The 16,267-nt window shown below is 39.4% G+C and overlaps 1 protein-coding gene and 1 pseudogene across 1 annotated transcript in view; one reads left to right on the top strand and one right to left on the bottom strand.

Annotated features, from left to right (window-relative positions):
- Positions 1-11,674, bottom strand: part of LOC139728875 (formin-binding protein 1-like) — a 59,062-nt gene extending 47,388 nt beyond the window's left edge. Inside the window, exons 1-7 of the mRNA XM_071639809.1 lie at positions 11,598-11,674; positions 9,028-9,078; positions 7,730-7,940; positions 6,015-6,119; positions 3,180-3,308; positions 2,651-2,797; positions 206-406 (exon numbers count right to left, since the gene is read on the bottom strand). Of these exons, the coding sequence (XP_071495910.1) occupies positions 206-406; positions 2,651-2,797; positions 3,180-3,308; positions 6,015-6,119; positions 7,730-7,940; positions 9,028-9,078; positions 11,598-11,674 (921 nt within the window). The remainder of the gene's footprint in view (positions 1-205; positions 407-2,650; positions 2,798-3,179; positions 3,309-6,014; positions 6,120-7,729; positions 7,941-9,027; positions 9,079-11,597) is intronic.
- A 2,013-nt stretch (positions 11,675-13,687) lies between these two features.
- LOC139728873 (uncharacterized) lies at positions 13,688-15,920 on the top strand (annotated as a pseudogene).
- Positions 15,921-16,267: the final 347 nt, after the last annotated feature.

The following is a 16,267-nucleotide window of genomic DNA, read 5'->3' as shown; positions in this document are numbered from 1 at the left end:
GCATAGCACCAGTACAAAGAAAAAACACAAATAAAATAAAACATATAACTGCTTTTCTGTTAAAAGGCAGCTGATCTGAAGATGTCATTTTGAGTAGATATATATGGAGGAAAGCATTTCCTTTCATTTCATGTGTTAGATCGGTCATTCTGATCTCTTTTTTGTTTCGTTTCTCTTTGCGACACATATCTTCAAAAGTACTTACTTTCTTTCTGATATTAAAGATACCACCACGCTTTTTTTCTTTCTTAAAGCCGGGGGCGACCCCATTTGCGCTGCCTACGCTGGTCTGAGACACAGTGTCAGGTTCGGGCTCACTAGGGCTGGGCTCATCCAAATCTTGCATGGGGAAGTCGTCGGGAGGAATCAACCCCGACTTGAACTTATCAATAGTCCTCTTGGAATCCTGGGTTGTTAGGAGGGCGGGGCACGTAGAGAGGAAGAGGGGTAGAAAGGGAGAGGGTGATAGGAAAAGATAGAGAGAGTAATAGAAAAGGGAGAGAGTAACAACAAAAGGGTAGGTGAGAATCTTGATATTAAGAGACTTGGGGTACGAGTGGGGTTAGCATGTGTACCTTTTTGCCAAACATGCCAAAAATGGTGCCTTTATTCTTGCGCTTGCGCATTGCCATGGATCCCGTGCCGTTGTTGACGTGGTCCTTTAGGCTGTGAACGGAGAGGGTATCGATGTCCGACTCCTTGCGCTGCATGTCGTCGTAGTCGACCTGGGGGATGTCGTCGGGCGGGGCATGCCCCGTTTTGAACCTTTCTATCGTCAACCTGGCATCCTATGAGGGAAAGGTTGGCCGGCATGTCATCAAAACAAAACACAGAATCAAGAAACGTACATGAATAAACAGTCATAAGGTAGTATACTCAATTTCACCTGCATGCCTGGAAGATAGAGAAATTCAATGTCAGGGTGTTTTCCATCCTTTGAGCACTGAAAGGGTCTTTCCCAATGACTTTACATAGCCATGATATCTCACACAACCCATGATATGGAAAAGAAAGTGAAAACACCCATAAATAATACTATATTCATAGTCAAGCTATTTAAGCACTATACTGATATACATGTACTACCACTTTGGTGGTTTTTTCTTTTCCTTGCTTCTGCATTTAAGAAGAGAAATATTTTTCTTCTCTGATAATTCAGCACTTTGTATCTAGATGTATGTTAACTCACTTCTAAGACAGCTGAGAGCAAGTTCTCATTATATATTTCCCCCCTCAACTTGTTATCAATCTGTGGACTAGCCATGCAAAATTTGGAGAATATTACTGTGTCATACCCAAAATCTTTGTGAAGAGAAAATTACAACAAAACCTCCTGACATAAGCTTGTGTGTAACTATGGATACATAGTATTTAGAAATGAGCTCTTCAATTATGAAATTTTTTTATGCGCACTGAAAAAAAAAGAAATAAAATCGTTTCTTCAAATTTTGGCCGTGAATACCCGTCAGCACGCCATCCAACCAAGTTGTGTCTGGCTACAGGGAGTTGATACTATAATAAGTATTAACACATACTGAAGGAGATACTTGTACACACACAGTGTACTTCGTGATACAGGAACTGACATAAAAGGAAAATGAAAGAAGGTGACTTGAACGAAGAATAGACACTTGACAGACGGCACAGGAGAACTTGGCTAATCAGGAGGAAGAAAGGGGAGGATGTGTTAGATACATGACATAAATGGATTAAATACCGGACATTCATAGTTCCCTGAGCATTTATCAACCATTTTAATAGGCAAAGCTGAAACTTTCAGATCTCTTCTCATACATGATATCAGATGCTGGATATGCATAAAAGGTGAAGAGTTTTAGGAGAAGTTCCTTTTTCTCACTAATTCAATTTGAACTGCCTTTTCAATGGAAAAAGATATATGTTATCAGATGTTAAAGAGTATAAGAGACACATTTAGAAGAGGAGCTCCTTTGTTTACACAATTTTGAACTCTCTTATTGATAGATGTTGATATACCTTTGTCTGACTCTATTCATGAGTGTAGGATTTGTTTTTGATGCCTGAAAATATGCCATGATGTGTAAGGCATTACTTTTCTGTCACTTTAAAATAGTCTGAAAGCAGATATAGAGAAGCAAGCATACACAGTCATGATTAATCAACAATTCAAAAATGACCTCAAGGTGACATTAATCATTACAGCTGTGACTTACCATAAAAGAATATAATTGCATGCACATGTTTTATAATGTGCTCAGTATTAAACAGAGTCTGCATATCTTGCTGTGTCATTATACAAGAGCTGATTAGGAGAAGACTAACAGGAATTAAATATTGATCACATCCCAATAAATTCCAATGAAATAAAGAACTCAAATTAACTACAGAGCACTTTCACAGCTACCTCATTATGAATTATAATGAATATTGGTCTGTTGGAAATCTTACTACCTAATCTGTTCTTTCTTGTTTTGTTTTTTCCCTCCCCTAAGGTAACAATAAGCATTACCTGCACAGTACAGTAAAATAATTTAACTCCAGACCCACTAATGGAAGAGGGACACAAGTGTAAAGACTTAGAAAAGTGTCACAGAATATCTAGACAAAACATAGACAAGGGAAGAGAAAGTCTCCCATTGAGATACTATAAGGCAGCAGAGAATATACTTACAGCTGCAGAGTCTATTTTTTCTGCCTCAGCGGTCATTGTGTCCAAACAGTTGTTGATGAGTGGAATGACATGCCGATGACCCTCCGCAAAGACTTTGTAGAACTCGCCCAGCCGCTGAATCCGTCTCTCGTCCATCTCTTGAATTTTCTGCCACATGTGAAGGAAAAGAAATATCTCTTCATATACTTCAACATTCTGCCTTCTTGGATTATTACATGTGGGACTACACATTGGAAATTAAGCTGCAATCTTCACTACATGTAAACATACCAATTCTTTATCCCTAAAATGTGATGACATGAAAGATAGAATCAATAAATGCATTTGAAAGCAATTTTGCTCAATTTAACATTCTATTTCTGTTGCTATCTTAATGCTGTCAAGACAATCCCTACTTTAATTACTGATAATAAGAGTAAAATTGTAAAAGGCCCAAGGAATACACACTAACACATACACACACGTACCAAAAAAAAAAAAAAAGGAGAAAGAATCTGAGATATATTAGTAAAATGCAAGGGTTACTTACGTTGAATATTTGTGGGATTTTAGTGTAGTAGAAATCACGCTGGTCCTTGTTCGTGTGATCAAGTTGAAGAATGTAGTTATCCTTGCACTCGCATTTCTGTTGGTTTTTGGCATTCATAGTTTGCCGGTACTGTAAGACAGAAAGGTCATGTAAATGGACATTTCATTGCATAAATGAATGCATAACATTCGTGAATATTCATTTGAAATGAAAAATATATATTAAATAACTAGGTATGTGTACACATGTAATTTATATACAATTAAATCTAGATAGATACGTAGACAAATAGGATTGAAAATAAGTGACTGAAAGAACAAACAAATTTAGAAATGAATGAATGAAACAGATAGATCAATTATATTAATATCACTTCATGAATAAATCGTTCCATTCAGTAATTAATCAGTTTTACGCACAAATTTCTGAATAGATGCATCTAGAAAATAGCAGTGATGCAACCATTACACATGATAGATGTGGCGTCTGATCAAGTCTGTCATTAGGAGAATAAAGTGCTACTATCACTCATAAGGTTCTGGTCTCTGGTTTGTTAATTGATTGATGACTTTATGGAGTTTTGCTACAAGCAGGATCTATGGCTGGTATACCATTACCAGTGTCAAAGTCAGGTTAAGTCAGCTGTAATCTACCACATTGTTCTCAGTGGAACTTAGGATTGGAGCAACAGTACAGAATTCAGTTTGACTGTAGAATCTGTTCAAAAGGGAGCATTGTGACAGCTTAAACAGGGAAAAGCCATTTTGTTTCCACTGAACACACAAAGGCTAAGGTACAGTATAGTACTTTGAAAAAAAAAATCAAAGCTAATTAATCAGGTGGTATGTATATGTGACTGATAGAAATGAATTAGAATGAAATACTAAATTTGTGTCTTGACATGATCATGATATTCTTTCAATTTCTTTTTTGAAATTGACATTACAGTTGTACATATCTCTCTTTTGACAGGGAAAAATGTCCTGCGCCCTGTTTCACAAAGCTGTTCGTAAAGTTACGCAAGACTTTACGAATGACTGGAATATGAAATGCCAATAGGTATGCCCATTTCCCCCCCCCCCCCTTACGTTCTAACAAAGCATGTCAATATCAATCATTTACACAATGGGGCAAAAGTACACTTTCGACTAGAAACGTGTGTTAACATGTAAGAATAATCATTATCATCTGCAAATTTCAACTTTAGGTATTGAATTTAACAATGATTAGGAAACCCACCTGACTTGCCATACTTATTACCAAGTTGTTCGTAAAGTTGTGCGTAACTTTACTATTACAGCTTTATGAAACAGGGCCCTGGAATGATGTGTACAGTGTCTCAACGTATTTTTCCATTCTTTCCTCTCAGTGTCATTGAAGCCTTCTCATTCTTGCATACGTGCACAGGTGGTAACACAATTTCCTATATCTGGGGCTAAGGCCTGATATCAACATGGTCCCTGCATCCTTTCCCCGTGCAAGACAGACACAACTTCAGGAAGCTGCACCTGTGTGTTCACTTCCTTCATAGAACTCACCCTGTGTCTATATCTATGGAATGAGATGGCTTGGGAGTCAATAGGTTAAGAGAGCAAAGTACATTTATAAGTAAGCATCACCAACCAAACAAACTGTGTTCACTATCAGCTACGGCTACGGCTATGACTGATGCTGCAAATGAGCTGCATTCATGACATCCGTTGGAATTTGATTTGTTCCTTTAACCAGACTTTTCACTATACCGTGTGGGATTGAAACCACTACCAAGCATGTTAGCCACTCAGAGTACAATGTGCTCCAAGGCAACACACAGGAAGGATCACTTTCACTTCCCGGTAGTGGTCAGAGTTAGTCTGACTCGCACTACGTGAGGTCTTCTCTTTCCCTCACGAGTCCACAGGCAGGGGCGGATCCAGGAATTCCATATAGGGCGGACGCCTTTACAAAATTAAAGGGGGGCACACTTGCCCCCCATTTTTTTCTTTTTATTTCTTTTGTTTCAACAAAAAATAAAGAGGGGGCGCGCGCCTGGTGCGCCCCCCTCTGGATCCGCCACTGACATGAGTGCAGCTCAGTCCACTATCTTAAAGGCAACTTCCGGTGTCAGGTTCAAAAGGCTGTAAGTAACAGCACAAGAGTCATGGTAATTAAGAAGGTGGTTACCCTTTGGATGCTCACTTGGTAATACTTACAAATTTAATCCGTTGAGGATGGACTGATTTTGCTACGACACACATTTCCCATAGACCCCGGCCCGAGTATACTCCGGACTTGTCCTCAACGGGTTAACATCCTGCCTATTCAAATCATATGACTCCTACCAAGCTTGGGCAAAATCTAGCCCCCCGGGCATTCCCCCCCCCCCCCCCCAAAAAAAAAAAAAGAAGAAGAAAAAAAAAGAGAGAACATACTGGGTATTTGGGCTCAGCTTCATAGCCCCCCCCCCCCCCCCCCCCCCCCAAGAGAGTCATGTGTACAGATTGTGATAACCTCTACAGATTTCTCAAAAGTCTGGTAAAGAACCAGCCACTAATCTTCACGAAAATAAAAATGTTGCATTAGGAAAATGAGAATATGTGTAGTTCTCTGTATATCTTACATCATTCCACTTCTGTGATTACAAATTTTTGTAGCCTACATATCCAGAGATTGATCTAATCAAATTGAATTAAATTCAATCAAATTTATAACTTTTGAACAGATTGTCAAATTTTCCTCCAACTACACTGATGTGATCTGCCAATATTTACACATTCACTATGTCTACATATGCAGTTTGGGTACATTTCCCTGTAAATGTATTTTTTAAAGGGAGAGATTAGAAGAAATACTTACCTTTTCAACTTGTGCCTTTGTTTGGTTCATGTCATCGTTTGCTCTCTCAAACTGGAGTTTGGCCTGAACCCAGGCTTCATGTGAGTGCTTGTATGTCGTCTTCGTCTGCAAGGTATTGAGATATGTTATTATTATTATTATTATTATTATCATTATATCTTCAGCCAAATGAAAATGACAATAACATTAACATAACATACATTCATATGGAAATGGCACAGTATGAATGTTATCCTCAAACTCAGGATAGAACTTTTGAGACACTAAAACAATACCACATAGACCACCCCCCCCCACTCCCTCTTCCCCCCCCCAAAAAAAAAAAAAAAAAAAAATCATTGAGCTATGGCACATTAAATGAACTATACATAATGTATATGAAATTATTTTTCTGAATTAAAAACAAAAGGAATTCCCAATCAAAAGAAATTGATAGAACTTTAACATTCCTCACTGCAGCCAAATACAGTAAAACAAAATTTAGAATATAAAATACAGAAGAGCATATACATTTACATTTAACTCTAAAATTGGGAGCATGCCTGTTTGATAAATCAAACTCAAGATTAAACATTTTAAATGTACATAAAGGTAAGGGAGCTTTACACGTGGCAGTTCTTTTTTTTAAATTATTATACAAAAGTTTCATTTTAGCCGACCAAATAAAATATATAAAGATATATAGATAATCATATTGGGACCTGAATTTTTACTTTGTTGCTACGGGAGTTTTGTTATAACGTGTTCTTTATAATGGGACTTAATATGGAAGGGCATTGTGTATCAAATGAGTTATTGAAGGGGACTTCCTATACACCTGTGGCTATTTCAAAAACTTGTACCACTTCAGCTGTGCAGATGGTTGTCTCACGAAAACATTGACTTATATTTACTACACACCACAAAGGACAGAGTTGGGAAATGGTAAATGAGAAGAGCAATGATATTTTTGGCTTCTGTCTCACAGCTAGATAGCACAGGACTATGAAAGACTGCACATGAAGAAAGAATTAGGTCTTCTTCTTTGTCGTATCTAAACATCTACACATAGTCATGAGATATTTGGCCAGGACTTGGCACATCACAGAGCCTTCTCATTAGCAGCCATCAGGTCATTTTTGCTACAGAAGTACACTGTTCCTCACAGCTAGGGTACTGGAGAAGGTGTGGCATGGTATTAGGTGTGCCACAGTCACAATATATGCTGTCATCAGTAGAATATCCCCACTAGAGGATAGAATTAGGTATAACCACAGGCTAGGTACAGTCCTGGGCTGAAGATCACACAGGGGTAAGTAAAGCATGTCATACGAAGACGACAGAAGTAGCAATTTTTGACAGCATTACTACCAACTACAATTGATAGCAGTACAAAGAAAAGCAAGCATGAATATCACATCCAAATTCTTAAAAAAAGAAAATCTCATTCTACAATGACTACGCTCTATCATTTCAATTCTAAATGAACATTAATTATGTGAATCAGAATTTTAATGTTTGAGATCTGCTTGCTGTACTACCATTCCAGTTTTCCATACCTTGAGGGGCAATTTCATAGTCTGTTGACCTCTCTTAAGTGTTCTTTTGGTCACACATGCCTTGCACTTGGGTGTTCACCCTGCAAAACCTTTATGCAAATGATTCAAATGACTGGCTTCTAACAAAAACTGTTACAATTCCCCTGTCCACTCATCAACTCATGAGGGCGCCCTTACACTCTCCAGTTTCTTGATGGATTTCTCCAGGTTGCTGTCCTCCTGCTTGAAGTCCTGGAGGTGCTTCTTGCGCTCCGCCCTCAGCTCCTGCATCAGAGCCTGCACCTCCTTCATCACGTTGTTGATGAGCGACTCGCCCACGATTTCGTGCTGGTTGGCTATGCTGTTCATCTCCTGCAGAATCTGGCGGAAGGCGCTCAGCGACGAGTACCTAGTCGGGATTTGGCGGGGGGAGAGGGATGCAGAAACATCAAAAAGGCAAAAGAAAATACATTGGCACCAACTATCCATGCGGCAAGCACAAAGACATCTGATTAAGAAAACAGTTCACAAATTGTATCACATATGTGACAAATTTAACAGAAATATTCGGAGCACTGTACACTACACTGTATAATAGGATAAAACAGCAAGAATTTAGCTGTCCTAGAGTGCAAACTTGTTATCGTTACTGTCCTTAAATGAAAAAAAAAAAAAATATGGGGCCCTATGGAAAAATTATTTGCACCAGGTAAAAGTGATAGAAAATTCAAGCAATTTCATAAGCAGATCAAACATTGATAATATTCAAACTCATGCTAATAAAATGTACACTTCTTTCTGCTATGCTAATAAAAAAACATTTTTACTTCTTTCTCCTCACGTCCCACAATCACAAAGTGAATGTATACCACTTTTTGTCACACAAAGAGACCGTTCACATAGCAGTATTGTTACAAACATTTTGTCTTTCAATCTTCAAATGAAATTTACTTTTCCCTGCATTCATAGGTAGAGGAAAGATCCATGCTGCTGGATCCATCTATGAGCTCACTCCATTGGCAAAGTCCTTCATAGAGAGAATTATCTCTAACTATATATCAGGATGCTACTAGCCAACTTGCCCTGGCAACTGAACCTCACCGTTTGGGAAAGTAACACGCACCTGACTCTTTAGAAAGTATAGGCCAATTCGAAGAGACATATTTTGTAATGCCCTGAATAAGAAACAGATATTAAGTTTTTCAAATTCATGAAATTCTTCCGTCAAGATGTTTTCATTGCAACTTATTGACAAATTGCTTTACATTGATGTAAATAAGCACTGAATTGATCAGTGTTTTAGTAGTAGCCATGATAAAAAATCATGGTCGAGTATGTATATATGCATATGATTTTTTATCATGGCTACTACTAAAACACCGATCAATTCAGTGCTTATTTACGTCAATGAAGGGCAATTTGTCAATAAGTTGCAAAGATATAAGTTTATTACAATTTCTCAGCTAAGTCTGATACTCCAATTTGTTGCTACTCACTTATATTCTTCTTCCTCCTTTTTCTTGGGTAGGTAGTTTTTGTAGAGTTTCCTGGAAGACAAAGGGGAGAGAAAGAGATATGACTGATCTCAATATTTCTCTACCACAATTCATACATGCATGTATCATTCTTGAAGAAGAGATATCATCATTCACCTCATGATGAACCAACTAGGATCACCTCTGACTGATGTTAGAGGAAAGCAAGAACATTCGTGAAATGGTGCAACACTTGACTTAATCATTATAATAATAAAATCATAAATACGAATTTTGTACATGTACTTAAATACTGCGATATTACTAGGTGTATAATCGTACTAATACCACTTGCACAAATAACCCTATTATCTGTATAGTATGGAACATACACAACATGCAGAAATATTCCAATTACCCTTTAATGTGATGAAAAAAAAAGCATAGAATCATTGTGGTGTTGTTTGTTTGTTTTCTCCTTGACAACATACTGAGGACCCCATCTGATAATATGTGAAAGTTTGTTCATTAACAGACACATGTGTCGAGCTCAATGTCATATTCTGCCCTTAGAGAGGTCCCCACAAGGACAAACACACAGAGTGTGTCACAGTATGTGTACATGTATGAAGTAAAACGTCATTTAATGTTGTCCTTTGCTGGTGTATGTTTATATTCCCCGTATCTGTCACAGCAGCTGGATGTGAGACATACTCAATATCTATGTTTTAAATCATTACAACCTGGGCCCCATTTCATCAAACAAGCAAACCAAACAAACAAATAAACACACAACAACAACAGCAATAAAAACAAACAAACAATGCAAGAAAACTAACTCTTTGCTGAAATGCAGTGTCATCTTAATTAGAATTCAGCTTCCTGATTGGCTGTTGCTATGGAATGTTGCCATTCTAGAAATTGCTATCCCAACATCTTTTATGAAATGGGGCCCTGGTGTACAGTAAAAGATTCCTGCTAATCAGGACATGTCATAGAACATCTTTGTCCACAAACACGCACTGTCCTGCACAAATACTAGTACCGGGTACCCCTATTTAGGCCTACAGCTGTACCTCTCAAATACGTACATTGTACACAACTTGCTTCATTGCTAAAGATTGTAACGATACAGCTAGTTCTTACAATGCATTGAAGGTTACTAGCAGGTTAGGCTATATGCCAAAACTGTATGTACATGTACTTCTAAAAGCCAAAAATATGAAAAAGAAAATTTCTCTCACAACTGGTGCATTGACAGCAGAAAAGGGGAGAAGAGTGAATAGTCCATTCTTTTTGTACAAAGAACCCTCTCAGTCCTCCTGTGAATAGTGTCTTTTTTCATGTACTTTTTTTATTTTGGGGTGGGAGTTTGTTTGCCTTTGCGGATTTTTTTCCATTACACAAAAAGAATGAAATGTCCCAGATATAGCACAGTAAGTAGGCCCCTGTGTGCCTGTTTCTAGTAGACGCATCTGTTTGCATATAATGTACGTCAGTGTTTACACTTTAAAATACAGTCTGGAGTTTAAAATGAAATTACACCACAATACATAGCTCATATGAACTGAAAGCACGTACATGTAGGTATACCTATAATAAAATTACTTCTGCAGCATATTTGTGACACATAAATTTTAGCATAACATTCACACAAAGAGCAGGTAATTGCCATTTGACCTGCAGTATGTCACCTACATCTGTATAGTACAGTACCTATATATGCAATATGCAAAAAAAAAAAGAAAAAAGAAAAAAGGAAACAAGTTAAAGAATTTGTAACGTTTAGGTGCCTACATATAGATAATATCGTATTCATGAAACAGCGTTAGGGCCTATACTAGTAATCTTTTAAAAGTTACATGATCCGTTTTTAGTTTTGATGTTTCCTGATTCACTCGACATACACATACGTACACACAAACACACTTGGTCACAGAGAGAGAGAGAGAGAGAGAGAGATAGAAACCTCTTATTCTTATTTCATGTCAAAAGTTAATTCTATTCTCAGTAGGCCTATTATAGTTTCTATATGGAGTTCGGAACAAGAATTTCCTCCTATTTGAATTTGTAGTGACCATAAAGAACAATATCTTTCGGCAGTGCTTGCAGGGGCCGAAGAATGTCAGTGAGTACAGTATAGTGTGTGTGTTTAGGGGGTGGGTGGGGGTGGGGGAGGTGCCAACGGAGCCAACGGAAGGAGGGTAAGCTATAATAGAGTACCTCCCCCAAAAAAAAACAAAAACAAAAAACAAACAAACAAACAAAAAACAAGCAAACAAACAAAAAACAAACAAACAAACAAACAAACAAAAACACCACATACCATCGCAACTGGGGATGGAGAACATTTCAGGAATGGGGGGGGGGGGTGGCTTCAGTGCTGGACCAGTTCTTTCTTTCTTAACCTTTTTTATTTTTGAATAATTTTTTTTTTTTCGATTTTCATACAAACGAAAAGAGGGGGCCCTGGGGGCTGTGATGACCCACATCCCATTTCCACCGCCCTGCGTTCGGTATAGCTCCCCCCCCCCCCCCTTTCACTCTGCAGCCAATGAATGCCCTCGACTGAGGATCTATATATCGAGTACTGGTCCAGTTGATCCTTGGTTATATGTACGGCGCGCGACCATTCCACGGCATTTCCGAGGCCCGTTGACGATACCATGGCTCCTTGGTAACTGACATTCTTTGCTTTTCGTTTGCTTTACCTTTCCTTCCTCTATATAGAATAATGTGTTTCATGTGATTAAAATGCAGAAGAAGTTAGCCTTAATTATCGCAATGATCGACGGATAGGGTTGAAAACTGCTGAGTTTATATAAGGCTTTACTGAGAGGGAAAACAGCAATTTCGTTCTAATGTGTTAGTGTAGTCCCAAGTTAGCCTTTCTGTGTTAGTGCAGTGTCAATTTGTACTGTCATTGTGAAAAGGCAATCAATGAATCATGTCATGGCACTATCATGTGATGTGGTAAAGTCTGCAATAAATTTTTCTGTTGTACGCCAATGGATAATTCAAAATTAGATTATGTCACATCGCATTGTCAGTCAGTACCTGACGAGAGATCTGCTCTTTTTGACATGCTAGTGAGTAGTGTAGTGGGTGTTTGAAGCAGGACACGTAAACTAAAAAATAAAAAAAATTAAATTGGCCCTTGATTTGAACTTAAGTTGATCACATCATCACATGTACAGCTAGCAGCTGGAAGTTTGATGTGATAGGCATCAGTGTTTGTCTAGAGGAAAAGTTCTGTGTTGGTCAGTGGATATGAGCAAATGATACACATTTTCATGTTTTGAAGAAGCCTTTTGAAAATAACCCTGCTGATTATAGTGAGGTGCCCGCACCTCGCCAGGGGCCCGAATACCGCCACCCGGCTTAAGATTGCTACAAGCACACTGAACAAAAATTTATGCCCGGGACTGTGTTCAGTATCCCTTAAAAAGCTTGAAACTTGACAGGGTTACCACAAACAAGCAAACTGTGGTGAAAAACAAGCAGTTTTTCGCGAAAATTTGAAATTTATATTGGGATTACGTGTTATAAGTACCTGCACGCATCTTTTACGTGCTTGTCTATGGGAGCATCACGGTCACCTGCACACGTCTTTTACGTGCTTTGGTCTATGGGAGCACGGGTGGCGAGTTGCGGGCCCCTTCCTTAGAGCGCAACTTTTTCGCATCATTTGCGTTTGAGGACGATAGCTGCAAATTTCCGGTGTTGAACAGTATATTTGTGGTTCCATTGGAATATTCAGCATTTTTCCAGTATATACACGGGATTTCATAAAATTTCAGTTACGAAATGTGATTCAAATATGCATTTTAAAACATTAACTATGGCGAGGTGCGGGTCACCCAAGTATACACATGAAAGGAATAAAGTTACGAGTAAACATTGAGGTTAACAGGTTCAATGTGGAGTTTATGGAACATCTGTGTATGCCCATGCCCATTTACATTGTTGGACATTACTGCATTGATCCAGTTGGATGGAGTACCTTCTATATAAGTGTGTGTGTGTGTTGATTCATCCAATAGTGATAAGATATCCAGCACAAACTACATTTGGCCTAATGCAAGTACTCTCAATTTCCAACATTACATGTATCTTTGTCTTCCAATTGCTGTTGATGGCATTAAGTGTCTAGAAATTACTAACAAAAGGCTGTATGTTATGTAAAGCTAATGCCTTTCACTTTGAAGTTTCTTTATAATTTGGTATAGAAATCTACTATCACACTGTGCTGTTTATTGGATCTTCTCATCAAACTTTCAAATGTTTATGAGTATATTACAATGTACAGTACTTTCACTCTGTCATTGTCCTTCTCTCTTACACCTCTGAATAATTTTCAGGCTGTTGCAGTACTACCCGGAATCGTCAAGAGCGTGCCATCAAGACAAGCATTCCATCTGAGCCTCCATTCCCAATGTTAACCAGAACACTGAGCTTCTTCTTTAACTTGGCATACAGATGTCGTCTGCGAATTCCCACGTTTGTTTTCCTGGGTCTGCTTGCATGTGATGTACGTCTCCAACTTCAAATTAATGTTGTCCCAAATCGGATAGCGCACTGTCCTTTCCAACTGCATTTCAATTTATGCCACAAGGACTTTGGCATTGAGTTCCTTGTCAGATTTTCCTTCCAGTTTCTCAGTGACACATATACCTGCAAGATGACTCGAAGTGTTAAGGATCTGCGAGATCTCATCTGCGTGTCTAGACTGACAATAAGGGACAGCGATGATGAGGATGACTTAGATCTCTCCAGACCGCTCAGCTCTTTAAGCATCTATGGTGAAAAGTCAAGTGGAATTGGTGGAAATGGAGACTTTATTCAGATGCCCGACCACCAAGGGCGTCATCAGAGAGTTACAAATGATGGGTTTGCCGTGCCAAGACCACCACTCTGGTAACAAGGGAGGAGCCAGGGCAAGATCTGGAAAGCGCCCCCAGTCGGCCAAAAGCAAGTCTCTCTCAAATAACTCTGCGTTCAACTTCCGCAAAGACGTGGCTCCTCTTCCGCCTGTCAAGGGAACGTCGAGACCTGGCTCGGGCAGCAGCTCGGGCAGCGACAAGTCTGGGAGCGGAGAAGGAGCCCAGACTAACTTCGACACCATCCTGCAGTTCATCGCGGAGGACGTGGTCAAGGAGTGGCTCCAGCGGACCACTGACATGCTGAATGATCTCACATGCTGGTGCAGCGACGTGGATCACTTTGTGGACTTCGCCCAGTTCTGGCTGACCGAATTCCCGGACAACCAGCGTCTTGAGATCTACAAACTGGAGATTGGCATCATTGCTGATGAACTGATGGCGGCCTTCGGGGATTTCTACAAGGAGGGTAAAGTTTGCCCTGCTGACTTGAACAGAATTATGACTGCTATCCTGAAAGAGTACCCCACCAAACTGTGCAGTGGGCAGGGACCTCACGTTTTCCTCGATATCCTCGACACGATAACGTCTCAAAAGACTCAGGCATACAAGCAACTCCTGACGGCAGTGAAAGTGTCGACAAGAAACCGTACCCACGCGCAATGCTTGCTGGCTCTGCGTGCATTCGCGCTCCTTAGCATCTGGACCAGTATTGTTGGTTTCTACAGGCGGGTCACTGGAAGTATTAATGCCGGTTTGGCTGGAGAGAAAAGTGCTGCCAAAGTGGGAGATAGTGCTGAGTTTGTCGCACAAAATCGGCTCTTTGCGGCTGTGAAGAAGGGCTATGTTAGTGTCATCTACTACTTTCTTAGGGACGGGAGGGTGAAGCCCAATGTCCGGGATGATCACGATAGAACTTTGACGTTTGCTGCAGTGCTGGCGAATCAGAGTAACGCTCTTCATTACCTGATAACCAAGGTATGAGATTACAAACAGATGAGGAAAGGTGATTGTAATCATTTAAAAGAGTGAAGACAGAGAACCTACACCATTGAAATCTGAAATATATTAGAAGGATACTCTGAAAAAAAAGAAATAAAATACCTAAATCATGGCTCGAACTTTTTTGTTTGGTAGCCCGATGGGGCCACCAAAATCCTAAATTTCAAATTTTTGGTGGCCCGAGAGAAAAATTTGGTGTCCCGAAAAAAAAAACAATAAAAAACAAAAAGTCCTGGTTTTTTTTTTTTAATGAGTCAAATATTTAAGTTTTATGATAGTAAGAATTAGAAGTTGGACATATCTACTCATAAATTAAACTTCAACAAACTTGTAACACTCACTCTCAGGCACTCATTCAGTCCTTTTCATCCATCCGTTAAACAAATTTAACTGCTAATTTCCGGCGCAAAAAGTTACGAATTTACATTGACATACTTTTCAAAAAATTGTGATGGCCCGAGGTGGGCCACCAAATTTACCCTTTTTTGAAATTTGGTGGCCCGACTTTCATTTTTGGTGGCCCTGGGCCACCGGGCCACCGTTAGTGTCGAGCCCTGCCTAAATGTTGCAATTACGAAAAATTAGCAGGTAGCAATTGAAGTACAGTCTACTTTTAGCTGATAATACTTATTATTGCCCAGGTGATACTCTAGAAGCTACGGGTTTAGCACTGTATACAATTTATTGCAATTGTTAAAGCATAGATAACATATCTAGACATGCATATTCAGCCACCACTTCCCCTCTCAAACACATACATGCACTAAATAGAGATTTGATCGGTACATAATGCTTGGTGTAATTATTGCATAATTTCTGTATATAATTGGTCTCTCTCTCTCCTTCACAGCATAAAGACTTCCTGCCAGTCAACGAGCCGGGGGAGTCTGGCAACACCCCCCTTGCACACGGCAGCCAACTGGAACTATGTTGACAGCATACAGGTTCTCCTGACGCGAGGCAACGCCGACGTCAACATTCCCAACCCTCAATGCGATGACGCCACCCCTCTTCACCTGGCAGTGATGCAAGGTGAGACACTGCCGATGCACAGGCAGGGACTGATCTTTCAATTTTGACAGGTTTTTCACATCCTAAGAGCAAAACCTGACCAGTTAGAGATAACAGTGCTGTTGAAATCTGCTGAAGTAAGCAGCAAAATTATGAAGGACACCACATTACATAGTGATCTCGACTTTAATATGTAAGGGTTCATGGATGTCTTCTGATGTGTGACAATCTTCCTTTCTGGCCTGTGTTTCATTGTGCTTTCGATGAAGTAAGGTTCAAACTCCAACAAATTTTCTAAATGCATTTCTTTTCAAGCATCTACTGGATAGAAACACATTATTTTCTCTCCATTTGATGAGAGTTATTCC

This window comes from Diadema antillarum, unplaced genomic scaffold (assembly GCF_040938485.1).
Source record: "Diadema antillarum isolate AM-2024a unplaced genomic scaffold, OU_Dant_1.0 seq00000204_RagTag, whole genome shotgun sequence".
Lineage (NCBI taxonomy): Eukaryota > Metazoa > Echinodermata > Echinoidea > Diadematoida > Diadematidae > Diadema > Diadema antillarum.
This window is presented reverse-complemented; position numbering and strand designations above follow the sequence as displayed.